Consider the following 17,980-nt stretch of genomic DNA (forward strand, 5'->3'; position numbering starts at 1 on the left):
TTCTAAAGCTGTAATGTGTTGAATATTTTATTCTTAAGATAAAACTTCATCTTTTGGTCGGTTAGCAGGTTTATCTTCACCCTTTTTTGTGACAGTAATCTGACATGCTTGTGTCTGAGTTATATGGAAGGAAAGAAATAACAGGATTTTTCAGAATAAGTTAATGACTTCGGATCGTCTAGCAGAAAGGGTCAAGTTTATGTCTTTTAATTGGCTTAAGGCAAATATGTCCAGCTTTGCCTTTAGTTATAACGACCGGGGTTGACATCCTTTATTGACATATATACATCAAAATAGGGAAAAATGTGTATTTTTAAAGTGACAATAATGGTTATTTCTAATAGACAAATTATTATTTTTAGAGGTTTATAAACAAATTAATAATTAGATTTAAATTTATATTTTCTCCTTCACCATCTTAGTCTTTTAACTCCTCCAACTCCTTCAACAATTTGCTCAAATCATTTAAACTACACAACCCTCAATATTAATCCACAAATCATCCCATTATTGTCACTTTAAAAAATACATATTTTTCCCCATTTTGGAGCCTATTTTGATGTATATATGCATGTAGTTTTCTCAAATTCCAAAATTAATAGTTAGTTTTAATATTTAACTATTAATTGTTTGTTTTTAAGAAAAAAATAATATAAATTTTTAAGTTTGAGGGGCATTTTGCACATAAGTGCAAAACTTCAGGAGGGTATTTGCAAAACGTCATGTTCACTAACAGAAAAATTTGACGAAGGGGGTAAATTGACTAACGTTGTGAAATTTCAGGGGGGTAATTGAAGTTTTGTTAATTTCAAGGGGGTAATTGATGAAACTTACAATTTCAGGGGGGAAATTAACTATTTATTTATGTTTACTTATTTTACTCTATTCGATTAATATATTTTTGGTCAAGGTTTTATTATTATGTTTTTGTCAAGTATTCGATTACTATATTTTTTTTTAGAAGAATTATTCGATATGTTTTGATGAAAAAAGGAAAAAAAATGTTAATAAATGCTTATGCGATACGGGTTAAAGAATTAAAAATAGGGCTTAATTGCACTTTTGGACCCCTATCTTTTCAAAAGTTGCGGTTATGGACCCCTAACTAATTTAAATACAAAACAGCCCCCTATGTTTTGATTTTTTGGCAGTTTTGGACCCCCAAGGCAAAAAAAAATAAAAAAATTGACACGTGGCACCTCACTTAGGGTGCCACGTCAGCGTTGACCGAGTCAACAATGGACTGGGGGTCCAAAACTGCCAAATAATCAAAACATAGGGGGCTGTTTTGTATTTAAATTAGTTAGGGGTCCATAACCGCAACTTTTGAAAAGATAGGGGTCCAAAAGTGTAATTAAGCCTTAAAAATATACAAAATTATTTTGAAACATGAACCTTTAAAAAATGAAAAAAATATTTTTTCCAATACAAATTTTATTTATTTTTGACAAAAAGTTTAAGTTTTTATCCTTAATAATTGCATAGGGCTTTTCGGGTAAAAAAATTGAGGATAGCTAATAAGTTAGTTTATGGCGGGTGATTTACAAATAGTTTATTGGCAAAATCGCACAATTCGTTCCTTAACTTAATTTTCGTTAACACTTTCATTCTTTTTATTTTTTTGTCTCGATTTAGTCCTTTAGGTTATAAACTGCCGACATAATTATCCTTTTTTATTAAAAAAATCATCAAAAACTCATCAAACTTATAAACAAATCCGAATCTTCACCATACAAATCTAAAAACTCATATTTCATCAAAAAATTCGCATAAAAATGATATGATATTGACATTATATTACAAAGGATTAAATTGGGACAAAAAATATAAAAGACGAAAGTGTTACCTAAATTTAAGGTAAGGGACGAATTGTGTAGTTTTGTCTAGTTTATAACTGATAATGGATAAAATAGTTGATTGAATTTGTAGTTTTTGATAAAATTAACGGTGGAAGTAACTTATAAATATGAAAAGACATAAAATAATATGTATTTAATTAATATTTATTATTTTCAATTAAGATTTCATGGATAAAATGAAAAAAAAAATTATAAACTATTTGAATTAACTTATCAAAAACCACGATAAGGTCATGAAAAGAAACTATAGACTTGTGTAAAATTGAAAGTTATCAAACATGTCTGTTATAATCATACAAACTTTATAAACTATATTCCCTCCCAAATAAATTATAAGCAAATAGGGTAATTAAAAAATTGATATATGTAGACTAATTTTTTAACGATATATATTAACTTTTCTACTATACTTTTATTTATATTTCATTCTAAAAGTAGAAGGAGTAAACCATAAACTCAATTTTAGTCTTACGAGACAGACAATAGGGAGCACATATTAAAATGAAGGGTTAAATATGTTTTTGGTCCCTATAAATATGTCAACTTTTCCTTTTAGGCTCCGTTTGGATAAATAGCTTATATAAATGCTTATAGCATTAGGGCTTATAACATTAGAGCTTACATCATAAGCTCTTATACTTGATAAAAAACCTAACCTCTTCTTATTCACTTCACCTAAGTCTAACATAGTACTAAGAAGACTCGATAAATTTGAAGGTAAAACAAACTCCCACCCCAACCATACATATTTAGCGAGTCTTCTTAGTACTATGTTAGACTTAAATGGAGGGAATATAAGGAGAGGTTAGATTTTCTATTAATCCAGCAAGTTGTTGTGTGGTTCTTATGGATATATTGAAATGCTCACATAATAAATATAATAGATTATGCGTAGTTGAGCCATCGAAGGATAAAAATAGAAAGAATTACAAATTAAAGAAGTAGAATTTTTTTTTCTTCCTTTTCACAAGTCATTTTTCAGACTTCACGTGTATATATATAAAGATAATTTAAACAATTAATCCTATATAGTGTATAAGATCATGCACAGTTTATACAAGTTAATGGGTTTAGTAAACCATTTGAAAAAAAAAGTAAACTTGACGATAAATTAAATCATCCTTACATAAGAACAAGCTGCAAGATAGTGCTTTAATTTCTGCAATAGATTATTGAAATCTGCCACCTCGTACGCGATTCAAACCATGTTTCCTGCACTTATAATGCAGAAGACCTGACTTGCTGCTGCTGCTGCCGCCTCAAATGTTGAGCAATCTGCCATGAGTGACATGTTTTTTACTAAAAAAATGAAATTCTATAAGAAAAAATGATTCTGAAATTTATCATCCCGTTTCAATCGTAATCCCAAACAAATTAGCCCCTCGTCCACCCTTTCCTTTTTTATCCAATGTTTTAAAATTGGAATGGATGAGACTTTTGAGTCATAGTAGTTTAATCAGTTTAACTATGATTGAATTAGATGATAAACTAATTATTAAAATAAATAATTAAAAAAAAAAAAACATGTTACATACTAATCGTGAGACAACTGAGATCAAATCAACCAACGAGATGGTCTGTTCTCAATTGAACCAACTGATTCATTTCGATTTTTAAAGACAAAACTGCATCGGAGATCATATAACTTAATTTAAAGTTTCAAATGAGATTTTTAAAGATAAATTACTAACTTGACGAGATTACAGGTCATTTAGTTTGCAACAGTAAATAATAAATATGGAAAGAAAGAAACAAAAGGATTTTAAATGCAAAAGAAAGCTCAATTATGCAGGTGGTCGACAAAATAATGGGTTTGTTTGGCGGTGTTAATATATTTCATTTTAGACTCTTAAAAAAAAAAAAAGAATTTGTTTGGAATATTAAATTTAGTTAAAGAACACTAATAGAAAAAGCAAAATTAGGGAGATAAATTAGTGACGGAAAAAATAAAATCTCCCAAATTCCTTGGTCTAAAAATTTAGTGACGGAATTAGAGAGAGATTTGACATTTTCAGTCTCTAAATTTACCTCGCTAATATTATTTTTTTTTAGTAGTGGAACCTTGCTATAGTTTTATCATTTTTAAAACATTGCTTATACCATGAAAAACATGCCTGCATTCGTGAACTTTTCCATGAAAAAGAGAACATATAGCTCCATATATACCCAACTTCAGGTGCAAATCAACCTCCACAAGCACTTAAATGGATCTGCTTATAGAAAACATGGAGCCAAAGAAATGTTAAATAAAAATTCTTGTTATTTGTATAATGATGCAATATATTAATTTTACCCCTATACGTTTCATATGGAAGAAAGTTTCTTAACCATGTCAGCATGTCTTGGCAACATTAATTTTATCCCAGTATGTTGATTAAATATTCGTTTTGTTTCTCATAAATTCTTCCACAGGAGATAATCATATTCATGACATTTTGACACTAAATATGGGTACCATTATCAATTGAAATTTAAATCTTAGTTCACCACGTTGTTCGTATTTAATTCTTTCAGCTGAACTCAACCCGATTGAGGACGAGTAAATTTTTTTTTAATGAAAGTAGGACCAAACTTACATAATTCGTAAAAGGGAGTAAGAAGCTTCTTACCTATTAAGCAGTCACATTTTTGATTCAAGGCCAACTCTTGGTTTGGTAGCTCGGTACCATCGTCCGAGCTTGACTCCCCACCACATGTGTCACTTGATTCAATGTAACTGCATACCTCCTCATACCTTCCATGTAATGTTGACTCAGATTTCACAGCATCGCACAAATTTAATTGTGATTCCTTGTCCAAATTTAGTATGCTTAAAAGCATTTGAAATTCTGAGAAATAAATTGGGCAGATCCCACATTCTTTCATTGTGACTGTCATAAAGTTGTTATAAACTCCTTCCGCTGAAACAGTAGAAACAGAGAATTCAAAAGTAACATTTGTTTCATCACTTTCCCATATGATGTCAGAAATGTACGGATCATACCACACAAAAATATGATCTGAATTCAATCTTGTGGTGTTTTTGTGATGCCACTTAGACGCATATCCCACCATCTTTCGATCTTTTGAATAACACTGACATTGAATTGTAAGACCATCATTGAATGTATTAATGGGTGGAGGAGCAATAATAACTGAGAAAATGAATCCCAATGAATAGGAGAGTTTAGAAAGTTCAATATTTATGCAAGATTCTTTTGTTTGATATTGGAACTGTCGTGGAACTCTTCTTCCGGGTAAACAAAACTCGGCCCTGTTATAATTATAGTTGCGTGTTTGCAAACTGTACTTTCTTACTAATATATTGTGAAATGCAGCACTTTTCATTGTTGATATAGCATCTTCAAGATTTCCGTGAAGGGAGGGCCCATCCAAACTCGTACAATTCTTGAATGAAATGTATATGTCCTTTCCGTTCATGCTTCCTGAAAAAGTCTTCAAAGTAGATATGGTGACCAATGAGGTGCAATTTTCGGCATGAAACTCTTTGATGTGTGGTGGAAGCTCTGGCAAAATACGAAGCTTTGTGCAATTGTCTAAGGAGATAATTTCTAGCCTTAAGACATACTTGATGTTTGCAGGCAAGAACTTCACACTGCTTCCATCTAGTCTTAATTCATATAATGATGATAAGGAACTGATGTTGGCAGGGATTTCAATCAAGTATCGGCAATCTTTCAAATATAATCTTGTTAATGATTCCAGACCATCAAATATGGATTCTAACTTGGATGTAGTTACTATGTTGCAATTACAAAGCCAAAGCTCTGTAAGTGATCTCAGGTTAGACAATTCATTGGGTAGATTCTTAAGTCGCAAGCCTTCTAAATTGAGCCACACAAGCTTCCTCATGCGACCGATTGATGACTGCAATATTTTGATTCCTGTGTTGCTTAAATCCAAACTTTCAATTGAATCTGAGAACACTGAAAATTCTTTAAGCTGAGAGCAGCCATTGACATTGATCTTCTCAAGATATCTTAAATGTTTCTCACTTTTAAGACTCTGTAATTTTTCGCACCTATCTAGTAGCACGGTAACAAGTGTGTCCTTCGAAAAAATATGAGGCTCGATTGCACATAAGCTTTGACAACCGGAAAGATAGAGGCATTTGAGTTTTATTGCCCTAGACAAATCAGGGAGTTTGATCAACTTCTTGCATTCGCTTAGATTGATTGTCTCTAAACTCACAAGTTCCTGAAACATATCAAGACAAAAGGATGAGTTAAAAAGTAATTTTCCCCATTTAAATTTTAAACTAAAATCACACACCGAAACACATACTTGATTTCCGTCCCAAATATGTTCTACATTGCTTCGCGGCAAGTGAATCTCAACAAGCTGGTTAGCACAAAAAGCATGTGGAAGAGACTTAAATGGGTATTCACTCCACTCAAGATATCTCAATTTATCAGAAATTGACATAATACCTTGATCATGATGCAAGGTAGTGGATCTCTTCTTACCCAAAGGGACATAAAATCTAAGAAACCATAATTTAGTCATCTCTTTGAATGTTTCAGCTTGGATATGTAAATCAACCTCTTCAGATAAATCAAATATTATGCCTTCAACCGCACTAGTATCCTAATTAACAAAAGACAACGTTGTTAGTGACGACAAATCAGATATGTAAACACATGCATATGTCTTTTAAAAGGGTACATTGTGTATATTACCTTTTTACTTTTAAGAATGCTACTAACTTTTTTGCTATCCCTCAACCGGCTTAGCTTTTCTGGGCCTTTGATATTATGAACTATATTGAAAGCCATTTTTTGTAGTAAATCATGCATTTGTATCCTGTTGCTGCTTGAAATTGTTACAAGAGCTTTTTCTTCAAGGATCTGTATTCCACTACTAGCATTGAAACCACTTGCACTAAGTATCCTTATGACAAAATCTTTATTTTCATCTTTGAAAAAGAATGCGATGTTCAGAAACATTTTCTGATATCGTTCTTTTAATCTATTATAGCTCACTTTTAAAACTTCTTGAATTCCATCCAAGGATTCTCCTTTTTTCTCTAGATGATTCAATTCAGATTCCCAGAATTCAAGATTTCTTGAATAAAAAAATGAACCCAAAACTTTTAAAGCTAATGGAACACCTCCTGCATATTCAACTGCCCTTTCTGAGAAACGTTTGTAACCCTCCATGGGAAAACTTTGCTTGAAGGCTCCTAAACTAAAAAGCTTTAGAGATTCTTTAAACTTCCATTTTTTGACCTCATATATCTCATCAACTGTTCCATTAAGAATATGTTTGTCTCTTGTTGTGATAATGAGTCTACTGTGTGGTCCAAGGTCATAAAGATCTTGACACAAATATTCTAATATCAATGCAGTGTTCACATCATCAAGTACAATGTAAACTTTTCTACCACTCAGCCTCCTCCAAATCGATGCAGATCCATGCTCAGTTGCTTTGATTTGTCGATTTAGTAGCTCACCAAGAAGGTTATTACGAACATGTATTAGTCCGAGTTTTACTACATCTTCACTTACATTTTCCAAAAAGCAAGCGCTGTCATATTCTGCAAAGTGCTTGGCAAACATTTGTCTGGCTATGGTTGTCTTTCCGATTCCTCCCATGCCCCATATTCCAATTCTTTGATACTTTTTCAGTAGTGATTCAGTATATCCTATGTTTTCATCAATTTGAACAAGACCTTTTAATTCATTAGGATACATCCGAGACAACTTTTTCCCAACATCTTCCACAATTTTCTCAATGAGTTGAGAATCATCCCTATCCAAGAAGGTAAATATAATGAAATAATGATCAGGATTTGTTTGGGAGGTATATGATCAATAGCACTCTCATTTACCCCTTTTTTCGATATTTCTCATTCACCATATATTTAACTAGATAAGGACTATTAGTAAAAAAAATAGATATATAGATAATAAGAAGAACACTCCCAGTTTTCATTTGTAGTCAAATTTGTTTCCTCTTACTTTTCCTTTTGAATTTGATCTCTCTATTGCAATTCAAAATGATATTTGTTCAACTCATAATCCTTCTAGCCATTTTATCAAACTTACTTTATCATTATTTGTATCTGTTGGAAAAAACCAGACATGACATCTCTTTAAAGTGGAATAATTTTTCCACATATGTGCAATTAAATAAACAACCATCCAAAACAAATTTCAAAGCACAATAACAAAAAAATTAAATATCAAAGACGCCGAATATTTAGCGTGAAAAATTTCCTCAATATGAGATAATAGAAACGAGAGACCTAGTTTATAATAGCTTTGTCATTTTCGTCTATCTACCAAAAAAAAAAAACGAGAGACCTAGTCTAGATGTAAAATAATGGGTACTCAATATCCTTTCTAATAACGCTAGGGAACAAGACCCATAAGTGTAGCTTATTTAGTAGCTATCAGGCACATTATAAGTTGTGGCCGGGGTTTGAACTTCATATTTCCCATTTCTCTACACACAATGTGTGTGAATCTAACCACTATAGACTACTTGACAAAAAATAAAATAAAATTAGGCAACGGGTGGAAACCAGACAACAAAGCAACACTTCTAAAAACAAGGTATACCAACCAAACTAAGAGGAACTAAAGCTTCCGGTAAAATATATAAAAAATACAAAGTGATGGCAATAACATATTGAAATTTTAGTTAAAACGAATCAAATTTGCTCCATTACCATCCACCACCAAAAGCCTGAAAATCTAATTTCCTCTCGTGCCTTCGATTATGTAAGACATGGCTATTAGAAGGTTTAATGCATTAGTTAGTTAGGTAGTTACCTTGTTTTACAAGTAACTGCCTAGTTAAAAAAAAAAAAAAAAAAGTAACTGCCTAGTTTGTTAGAAACTTTGTTAAATTTGTTGTATGAATAAGACTTTGAGGTAAATCACAAAAATGAAATTTTCAATCAATAATATCTCTTTGATTCTCATCTATTATCTAATTCTCTCAATTTGTCACAAACCGCTCTCCTTAATCTCTATACTTTCACGTTGTTCTATCAAGGGCTAATGTGTTTTTTTCACGACAAGGGATTTTAACTCCTTGAGAATCACCATTCGCACACGCACTCTATAACACTTTGAATTATATAACTCGAATATGCAGGGTATCTAGTACTAGGCCTATGATATGTTTAGTATTTTAGGGGTAAAAAGTAAATGAGTCGGGGTTTAGTTGGGTGCCTCTATATAAGTGTGAGGATAAAGGTTTCTCCTTTGATGGCTCAGTAGCTATATATAGGTTTAAATGCACTTTTGACCCCATAACTTTAAAAAAATTGTGATTTTGGTCCTCTATCCTTAAGACAATATGCACTTATGGCCTCCTATCTTTAAAAAATTGCAACATTTTCTAAAGTTATGGGACCAAGATAGCTTTTTTTTTGGGAGGTACAATGCATTTAAGTCTATCCTAGAACTTTGAGCAGATATATACTTTTTCCTCCGCTTAGTGATTAGGTTTGGATATTTGGGCTCTTACTTGCCTCTTAAACCATTCCCAAGATTGACAGGGATTTAACTCATAAGCAACATGGAACCAACGTTTAGGTCATGGTCTTCCTCTCTCTTCAATTGGGCTCTGAGAGTAGTGGATGCTTGGGCCGATCAACCAATCTAGTCAACCTTCCCCCAAGCACGATGTTAGTAAGGGTAATTGCTTGAATAATCCTTTCTGATGTGGTTAGATCCAACCCTATAGTCCATAACCCTCTAAGAACGAGACATGTAAGGGTGAAATGCATGGATACCAATTTAGACGTAGGTCGAGTTCTCCTTTCAAAAAAGCATTGATATGGAGCATTTTCTTATGTTCGTCTATTTTGAATCATTGTCTTGGTCAAATGCACCATTTTTTCCCTAGATTGTCTATCAATGTGTCTCTTCTCTTTCTATCACGGCCAACTCCACTAATCACCTTTGCGCCACTTGTTACACACGACTCACGTCATTAATGGAGCGAGTCTTTTTAATTTCTCAACTATGTTAAGAGTTAAGGGTCAGCAATGCATTTAAGTTTATCCTATAACATTGAACAGATATAGACTTTTTCCTCAAGTATCGCTTAGTGATTAGGTTGGGATATTTGGGCTCTTACTTGCCTCTTAAACATTGCCCAAGATTGATAGGGATTTAACTCATAAGCAACATGGAACCAACGTTTAGGTCATGGCCTTCCTCTCTCTTCAATTGGGCTCTGAGAGTAGTGGATGTTTGGGCCGATCAATCAATCTAATCAACCTTCCCCCAAGCACGATGTTAGTAAGGGTAATTGCTTGAATAATCCTTTCTGATGTGGTTAGAGCCAACCCTATAGTCCATAACCCTCTAAGAACGAGACATGTAAGGGTGAAATGCTTGAATACCAATTTAGACGTAGGTCGAGTTCTCTTTTCAAAAAAGCATAGATATGGAGCATTTTCTTATGTTCGACTATTTTGAATCATTGCATTGGTCAAATGCACGATTTTTTCCCTAGATTGTCTATCAATCACCTTTGCGCCACTTGTTACACAAGACTCGCGTCATTAATGGAGCGAGTCTTTTTAATTTCTCAACTATTCTATATTTTCCCCTACAATCATCATTGTTTCTTCCACCCAAAAACTTTATTCCACTACCTTTTATTTCCTTTCAACCGATCCTCCACCATTTTCAAGGTGTTTTCTTTGCTGGTCTTAATTTCCTTCGGATTAGAAAGGAATTTTTCACCCTTTTTTTTTTCATTTTCCTTTCATACAGTGTACTTTATTTGTTATTGTTATTATCCGAGCAATTTCATTAGGTCAAATGAAACTATAACAATTTTAACAGCAGATTGTTTCAGGTCAAAGGTAATGATAAATTTGAGGGAATCATTTTCAATGATGAGGGTGAGCGATTATTTCCTCTTTATTGGATGAGTGATATGGTTCCAATGAAAGTTTTCTGCTATGATAAGTTTTATGCTTTTGAGAAAGAAGTAACAAGTTATCCAATATCCTTAGCCCTAATAGATTTTCAGGTTCAATTTGAAAAAGAGTCAGATAATGTTACTCTGAAGAGTCTTCTTTGTAAGTAAAATTTTTATGTCACTGTGAGAATCTTTGTGTGTTGGTTTGAATGAAGATCATTTTTTAATTGTGTCATGGTGTTTGCATGTAACTTGAGTATAATTGGTAATGATGAGTGGAAAACTCCAATGATCCTTGTTAGAGAGTAAAAGGGCTAACCAAGAATGAGGTTGTGTCGAGGCCGGTTTGGATTTGTTGAGCATGTAAGTCCATCTTTCAAAGAGGAAAGGGGAAAAACAATATGTTGATGAGGTTTCTATAGAGGATAAACCTCTCAATTACATGTGTAGAGGGTTCTCTATTGAAGTCAAAAAAGGATTCAAGCAGGATCAAGGGATTGAAGGCTAAGGAATGTGAAGAGATAAGTTTTTCATTCTCCGCTCTCTTGATGGATTTGTGCTTTGATTGGATGTTTGCTTCCCGTAAATTCATGGACCAACTTGATATGGACGTCTTTGTATCCCATGATGAAGTGGCTTGGGTGGTTCATATACCACTGAAGGGTTGCGTCCTTCAATGTGTCGGAGAGAAGTTTTCCCTTCACAGTCTCGATTACTCTGAAGATCGCCATTTGGGTGCCCAAAGCCATAAGGTGATCCAAAACATCCCTTTTTCCATAAAACGTGTCGGTTTAAAGTTCGATGGAACATGGGCATCCCAGATCTTCTATCTTATGGGTTGTGGTTATCGACTTCTCCTCCATCAAGATTTCCATAAATTATTGCGCTTGATGTATTTCCTCGACTTGTGTTTGCAGGGTTTCGTTATAGCGTCCTAGATCCTTGACCACAGCTTAGACGACCAACAACACCTCATTGTTTCCTTATAGCACCATTTGGTTCATATTGATAAAGTATGATCGGGGAATAACTCTACTGTAACCCCACATTGGACGCCAAATGTTCAAGCTAATGTACTTAGCGTTAGACCTTGTAGGCAGGGTACCAAGTATTAAGCGTAAGATGTACCGTATTTAGGGGGTAAAAAGTGAATTAGTTAAGGGTTAGCTATGGTCCACTTATATATAGAGGAATATTGCATCCTCTCCCCCAATGGCTCAACAACTATATCTTATAATTGTGGACGGCTACTTGTTCGTATTGCCTGGTAACTAGGTTTGGATATTCGAGCGAGTACTTGCCCCTCAAACCTCACGCAAAACTCGTGGAGACTTAACTCTTACTCAACGTGGACCCAAGGTTCGAGTCATGGGCCTACTCTTCAATTGGCCTTTAAGGGTGGTAGATGCTTGGGGTGAGCCTCCTTCTTTGAAATGCATGTGAGTACCAACATTTTATGTGAAAAGTATTTCCAAATTGGTGGGATCACAAATATAATATTGTTGGGTACAATGACCCACGCATATTTCAATTAAAAGAAGGCTTAATTGCATTTTCCCCCTATCTTTTGTCAATTGTGCGATTTTGCATCCCATATTTTTAATTGAACGATTTTGCACCCCATCTTTTTCCCCTTTTCAGATTTAAAGGCCCCCATGTGTTTTAGTGATGATGTGTCTTCATTTAATGTTTGTCATGTGTATAAATGTAATTTTAAAGAAAAAACAATTGATTTTGGAAATTAAAAGAAAATACGGTCTTGTTAAAATAAAAAATTAAATATAAAATAACATTAACCAAATAAAATAAAATACAAACAAAATAAAATTAAAATAAAAACCAATTAAAAAAAATAAAATTAAAACAAACGCTCTAGACGTTTTTTGAGGAACAGGTGCTCTAGACATAGCATCTCTTAAAATAACACTCTCAGCACAGCTAGAAGGGTGAGACCTACGTTACCCTCTCTTGTTTAGAGGGTAATTACTTTATCATGATATCAATCAATCAAAATGTAATATACATAGGTAACATTAAATGTCAAATAAATGAGTAGATTTTTTCTAAAAATAAAAGAGTTAATAATCTTTTTTTTCTTATGGAGAGTTAATCTTAATCATAAGGTAACTTTTAATACTTTTAATTTTTATTTAATTTTTTTTTGAAACAGCAAATGATTTAATTTTTTTTATATTAAGGTGTTCAATCTTAATTAATTTACACTATAAGACTTATAACAAATAAAATTTTACATCAAATTTCTTTTATTTGGATGTCCTTAAATTCATCATTTACATTCATAAAATTTCTTCCATTCCAGAACCCAGAACGTGAGAACAAAAACATCTCCTTCATTCAAATTTCTTCTTCTTTATTCTTCCATATTGATCAATTATTGTTCTTTTTCATTCTTCTTCCCATTTTGATTGTTCAATTTTGTCGTTCCAAATTGCCGCAGTTTCCAATTATATATAGTGAGAATTGTCATTGTTTCTAGAACCGCGTCATGTATCGTGACTTTTTTTTTTTTATTTGAGCAGCCAACCTAATAAAATCTGTTAACACGCATAGACTTGTCTCACTATCAGCAAAAGTCTTTAAGTCCAAATAAAAGAACAAAAGCCTCATCACATAACCATTTCAGCAGCAACCAAAAAAATGCTAGCAAACTCACACAACATCACAGCGGCAACACCTGCTAGCAGCCCTCAAAGTACAACGGATGACTTACTCAATTGTTATAATTAACTACCTCACAACCAAGAAAAATCAAATCAAAAAGAAAAATCAAGTCTGTTGGAGTAAGCCCTAATAGCCAATCTATATTGATTGAGTTTGGCTTTGTATCATGATATTGATATAAGTATATATTGTGAATATATAATAATAAGACATTTCTTTATTGATTTTGTTTTGTTTCAAAATAATAAAGTCCCTAGAATAGTTAGTCCGTTTAATGGAACATTAAGTATAACTTAATTGTGAGACCCCGTTAAACATAAGGAAACTATTTTTAAAGTATCTGTAGTCAAGCTTTATTGAGAAGTGGGATATCATTAAAGCATAGAGACTATTATATGGGTAGAGTGATGATCACATCTCACAGATCATGGATAAAGAGTTATCAAGTCTTCACATAGATATAAATATTAGGAGTAATATTTATATTGGATTGATCCGCCATGAGAATACTATATAGTAAAAGTTATGAAAAGTGTCATAAGATATTCTCATAGTGATAGTGGTGTATTCCACCCTTCGACCAGAAACCACTATGTACCCTAGATGTTGGAGTCGAGTGCTTTGTCACCATTCAAACGTTGTTCGTAACAAGATGACTATAAAGTTGGTTGATGGGTACTCCATGAATCATGCTGAGGGACATGAGTGACCAAGATGGAATTTGCCCCTCCTACATAACAGGAGAAATGTCTACGGGCCCAATATTGAACTAGACAAGGATGACACGGTCTATGCCTTGTGTTCAATATAGACATGAGGGCAAAAAGGTAATTATACACATGATCATTATCACAGAAAGGTTTCGTCAGATCACATGACATTCTCGTCACTTGGGTAGCAGTGATGTGTTGCTAGATACCGCTCACTGTTTATAATATTAAATATGTGATTTAATATTATTGCCAACGTTACAGGAACCTATAGGGTCACACACAAAGGACAGATAGATAAGAGAAATAAATAAGTAAGACTTATTTATAAATAATAAGTGAGACTTATTTATAAATAATAAGTGAGACTTATTATTAATTAAATAATTAAATATGACTTTATTATTTAATTTACGAAAAATAGAGAAACGCGGTCCACCGTAAGGTACGGTGTATTTAAGTGTTGTCTTGCTGACCACACAAGTGATTCTATAAATAGAACCCTTGTGTTGAAGCATTACTAACTTTTTGTGAGTGCTTAACCTAATTCACAAAAGTTGTGAAACCCTAGCCGCCGCTCTCTAAACCTTCTTCTCTCTGAATCTTCATTGGAATTGGCTAGCACCGGTCATCGGAGAAGTTTTGTTCGTGTGGACTGAGTAGAGGCATCGCTGTTTTGCTTTGCTCGTGATCAGAAATATTTCTTCTACAAAGGTTCTGCTCTTCAAGAGGTAAACACATGAATCTTAAAGTATTTAAATTTCTATTTGATTAGTGATTAATGATTTAATCAAGATCCGTTTCAATGGGATTTCTTCCGCAAAGAGGATTAAAATTTTGAAAAACCCTCTTAAAATCCCTTCAAAGTCATCATACTTGACGTGGTACTGGAAATAACGGCAATTCTCACGATATTTGAAATCAAACGAACGATGACGATTCTCACGAAAATGAAAAATGCGGCAGTTGGGAACGACAAAATTGAACAATCAAAATGGGAAGAAGAAATTGTATGAATATAACTGATAAATTTAAGGACATTCAGATGAAAGAAATTTGATCTAAAATTTTAATTGTTTTAAGCCAGTCCTGTAGTGTAAATTAATTAAGATTGAACACCTAAATATAATTAAGGCAATATTACATTATGGGTCCTTTATCTTATTTATTTGTAACATGTTGGTCCTTTATCTTTATTTTTTCCCGTTTAGGTCCTTTATCTCTCTTAAAAGCACATATACATCTTTTTTCGCATTTTTTTTATTAAAAAATACATAATTTTATTTTTAAAAATATATTTTTATTAAAACTAAAAAAAATCCAAAAATATGATGAAGATGTTCATCATCTTCATCTTCTTCCTTTGAATCTTCATCATCTTCTTTAAATAAAAAAAATTCTCCTAAAATATATCTCCAAATATCGTGAATTAATGTTATATTCACTTCAAATCTTCTTTTAAACACAAAAATCAAAACCTTAATTTCACAAATGTTGCAAGGTGGATGGTGGAGGCTTAGTCACTGGCGGAAGGGTTGGGCTTTACGAAAGTTAAGATTGTTCTGTAAAGAACAAAATTGATGTGCAAAGCTGCTCTCAATTTTTGGGTTATTTTTATGTCGGGCTTGAATATTGAGTTAGAAAATAATAATAATAATAATAATAATATAATGCGTGACAATTTATATAACTAAATTTATTTTTTTTGTGATGAAACTAAATCTCTTTCTCTATAGGGTTTTGATTTTTGTGTTTAAAAGAAGATTTGAGGTGAATATAACATTAATTCATGATATTTGGAGATATATTTGTGTAGAAATTTTTTTGATTCAATGAAGATGATGAAGATTTAAAGAAAGAAGATGAAGATGATGAACATCTTCATCATATTTCTGGATTTATTTCATTTTTAATAAGAATATATTTTAAAAAAATAAAATTATGTATTTTTTTTAAATAAAAAAAAATGAGAAAAATGATGTATATGTGCTTTTATAAGAGATAAAAGACCTAAGCGGAAAAAAAAAAAAGATAAATGACTCAAGTGTAACAAATAAATAAGATAAATGACCTCTAATGTAATCATGTCTATAATTAAATAAAAATTAAAAGTATTAAAAGTTACCTTATGATTATAATTGATTCTTTTTTTAGAAAAAAATTGACTCATTTATGACATTTAATGTTGTTAATGTATATTACATTTTGATTGGTTGATATTATGAGAGGGTAAATATCCTCTAAATAAGAGAGGGTAATCTAGAAAAAAAAAACCGCCAGAAGCATATACAGCTTTACACCCTCTAAGTTTTATGTATTTACCCCAACTTTATGTACTTTTTTCGCTTGCATAAACTTTTTGAAGAATTATATTTTATCATAAATTTTATAGAGTATATCAAACAATTAAACTTTTATAATAATTTGTTTAGTTAATGTACTTAATGGAGAAAAAATCTCAACCTATATAAATATAGGCAATGCACTGTTAATATACTTAATAGAGAAAAAATCTCAATCTATATAAATATAGGCAATGCAGTAAATGCATCAAATCCAGATCCATAATTTTTCTTTTCTTTTCGAAACAATAAATTTTATTAAACAATCATAGCACTGTTCAAGACGAACAGAGACCAGATCCCTGTTCAAGACGATCAACCAGATCCATAACTTGAAGGGCTTATTAGTTACAAACTGCACTCTCTTATTTTAAAGTTTTTTTTACAACGGTAAAGACTTGAGGATCAAACTCTTTATCAAGAGTTTTTGCATACATGTATTAACAAATATTTTTTCTAGATTAGCCTTGAAAAATTATGTGTAATTTATGCAACAAAAAAAAACAATGAAAATTAGTCGTGGACGCCACTTGCAAATTTACTTGTGTGACTCCAAAAGCTTGGTCTTATGGTAAAAAGACAGGTCTTGAATTCGAGAGAATCCGAGTTCGAGCCCCGCTCGTGTGACTAATTCTCATCGGCTGTTAAACAAATTACCTATAATTATTTAAGGGTAGTGAAAGGAAAGTAATTAATTACCCGTAGATTCTGGAGTCCCATCCGGAGATATTGGCGATCTCAGTGAGAGCAGCTTTCCATTGAGACACTTTGTCTTCATTGCTCTTGCGATCTATCTGGTAATTTGCAAATGGTTCCTTGTAACTTCCCGTCTGATGACGTACATCTGATGGATCAATTCTATAGAACACAGGTATAACCACTTGATCATGAAATTTTCCACATTCGAGTATTTTGAGGAGTTCATCCAAACACCATTTTGAGGAAGCATAGTTTTCTGAGAAAACCACGAGAGACATACGTGATTCTTGGATTGCTTGAACAAGTGCTGGACCAACCTCTTCTCCTTTGTTAAGATTCTCGTCAATGTATGTTATGATATTTTCCTTTTTGAGTGTTTGATAAAGCTGTGCAGTGAAGGTTGAGCGTGTATCCTCTCCCCTGAAGCTAACGAATACATCATACTTTTTGTGAGAGGTGGTCATTACCGATTACTACCACAAACTTCTTCTTGTTTTGGACTGAGAATCTATCACAAACTTGATGTAAAACACTAAATAATGTGGCTGGCTTATTTATTGTTGTTATCTTGACCCCACGTTCGATATTGATCTACTACTATTATTTATAGGAGCTTCTATGGTGCATTAGAAAACTGATTTTTTTTGGGAAAGTTAATCATGATCTTAATGTTTGATTCATTTTTAAATTGTTGATTACTAATTAATGATCAATAGTAATTCATCTAGTAATGCTTGCAACATCTTGGACTTACAAGTACTATTGTATTGTATCGTTGGCATCTTTAACATGCAAACAG

At 32.6% G+C, this 17,980-nt stretch overlaps 1 protein-coding gene across 3 annotated transcripts; it reads right to left on the bottom strand.

Moving 5' to 3' along the window:
- Positions 1-2,826: 2,826 nt before the first annotated feature.
- LOC11419904 (disease resistance protein RUN1) lies at positions 2,827-17,688 on the bottom strand. Of its 3 annotated transcripts, none has more exons than XR_005643382.1 (6): positions 17,182-17,688; positions 6,539-7,610; positions 6,144-6,446; positions 4,469-6,056; positions 3,960-4,069; positions 2,997-3,134 (listed from the first exon to the last, which is right to left on the bottom strand). XR_005643382.1 is itself a non-coding variant. In XM_039828505.1 (5 exons), exons 1-5 carry the CDS (start codon positions 17,643-17,645, stop codon positions 3,058-3,060), a joined length of 3,504 nt encoding a protein of 1,167 aa, XP_039684439.1. In that variant the 5' UTR covers positions 17,646-17,688; the 3' UTR covers positions 2,827-3,057. The 3 variants fall into 3 exon arrangements, 1 of the variants encoding a protein (XP_039684439.1); XR_005643383.1 differs by having other exon boundaries at positions 3,005-3,134; positions 3,974-4,069; XM_039828505.1 differs by lacking the exon at positions 3,960-4,069 and having other exon boundaries at positions 2,827-3,134.
- Between the last annotated feature and the right edge of the window lie 292 nt (positions 17,689-17,980).

This window comes from Medicago truncatula, chromosome 8 (assembly GCF_003473485.1).
Source record: "Medicago truncatula cultivar Jemalong A17 chromosome 8, MtrunA17r5.0-ANR, whole genome shotgun sequence".
Classification (NCBI taxonomy): Eukaryota; Viridiplantae; Streptophyta; class Magnoliopsida; order Fabales; family Fabaceae; genus Medicago; species Medicago truncatula.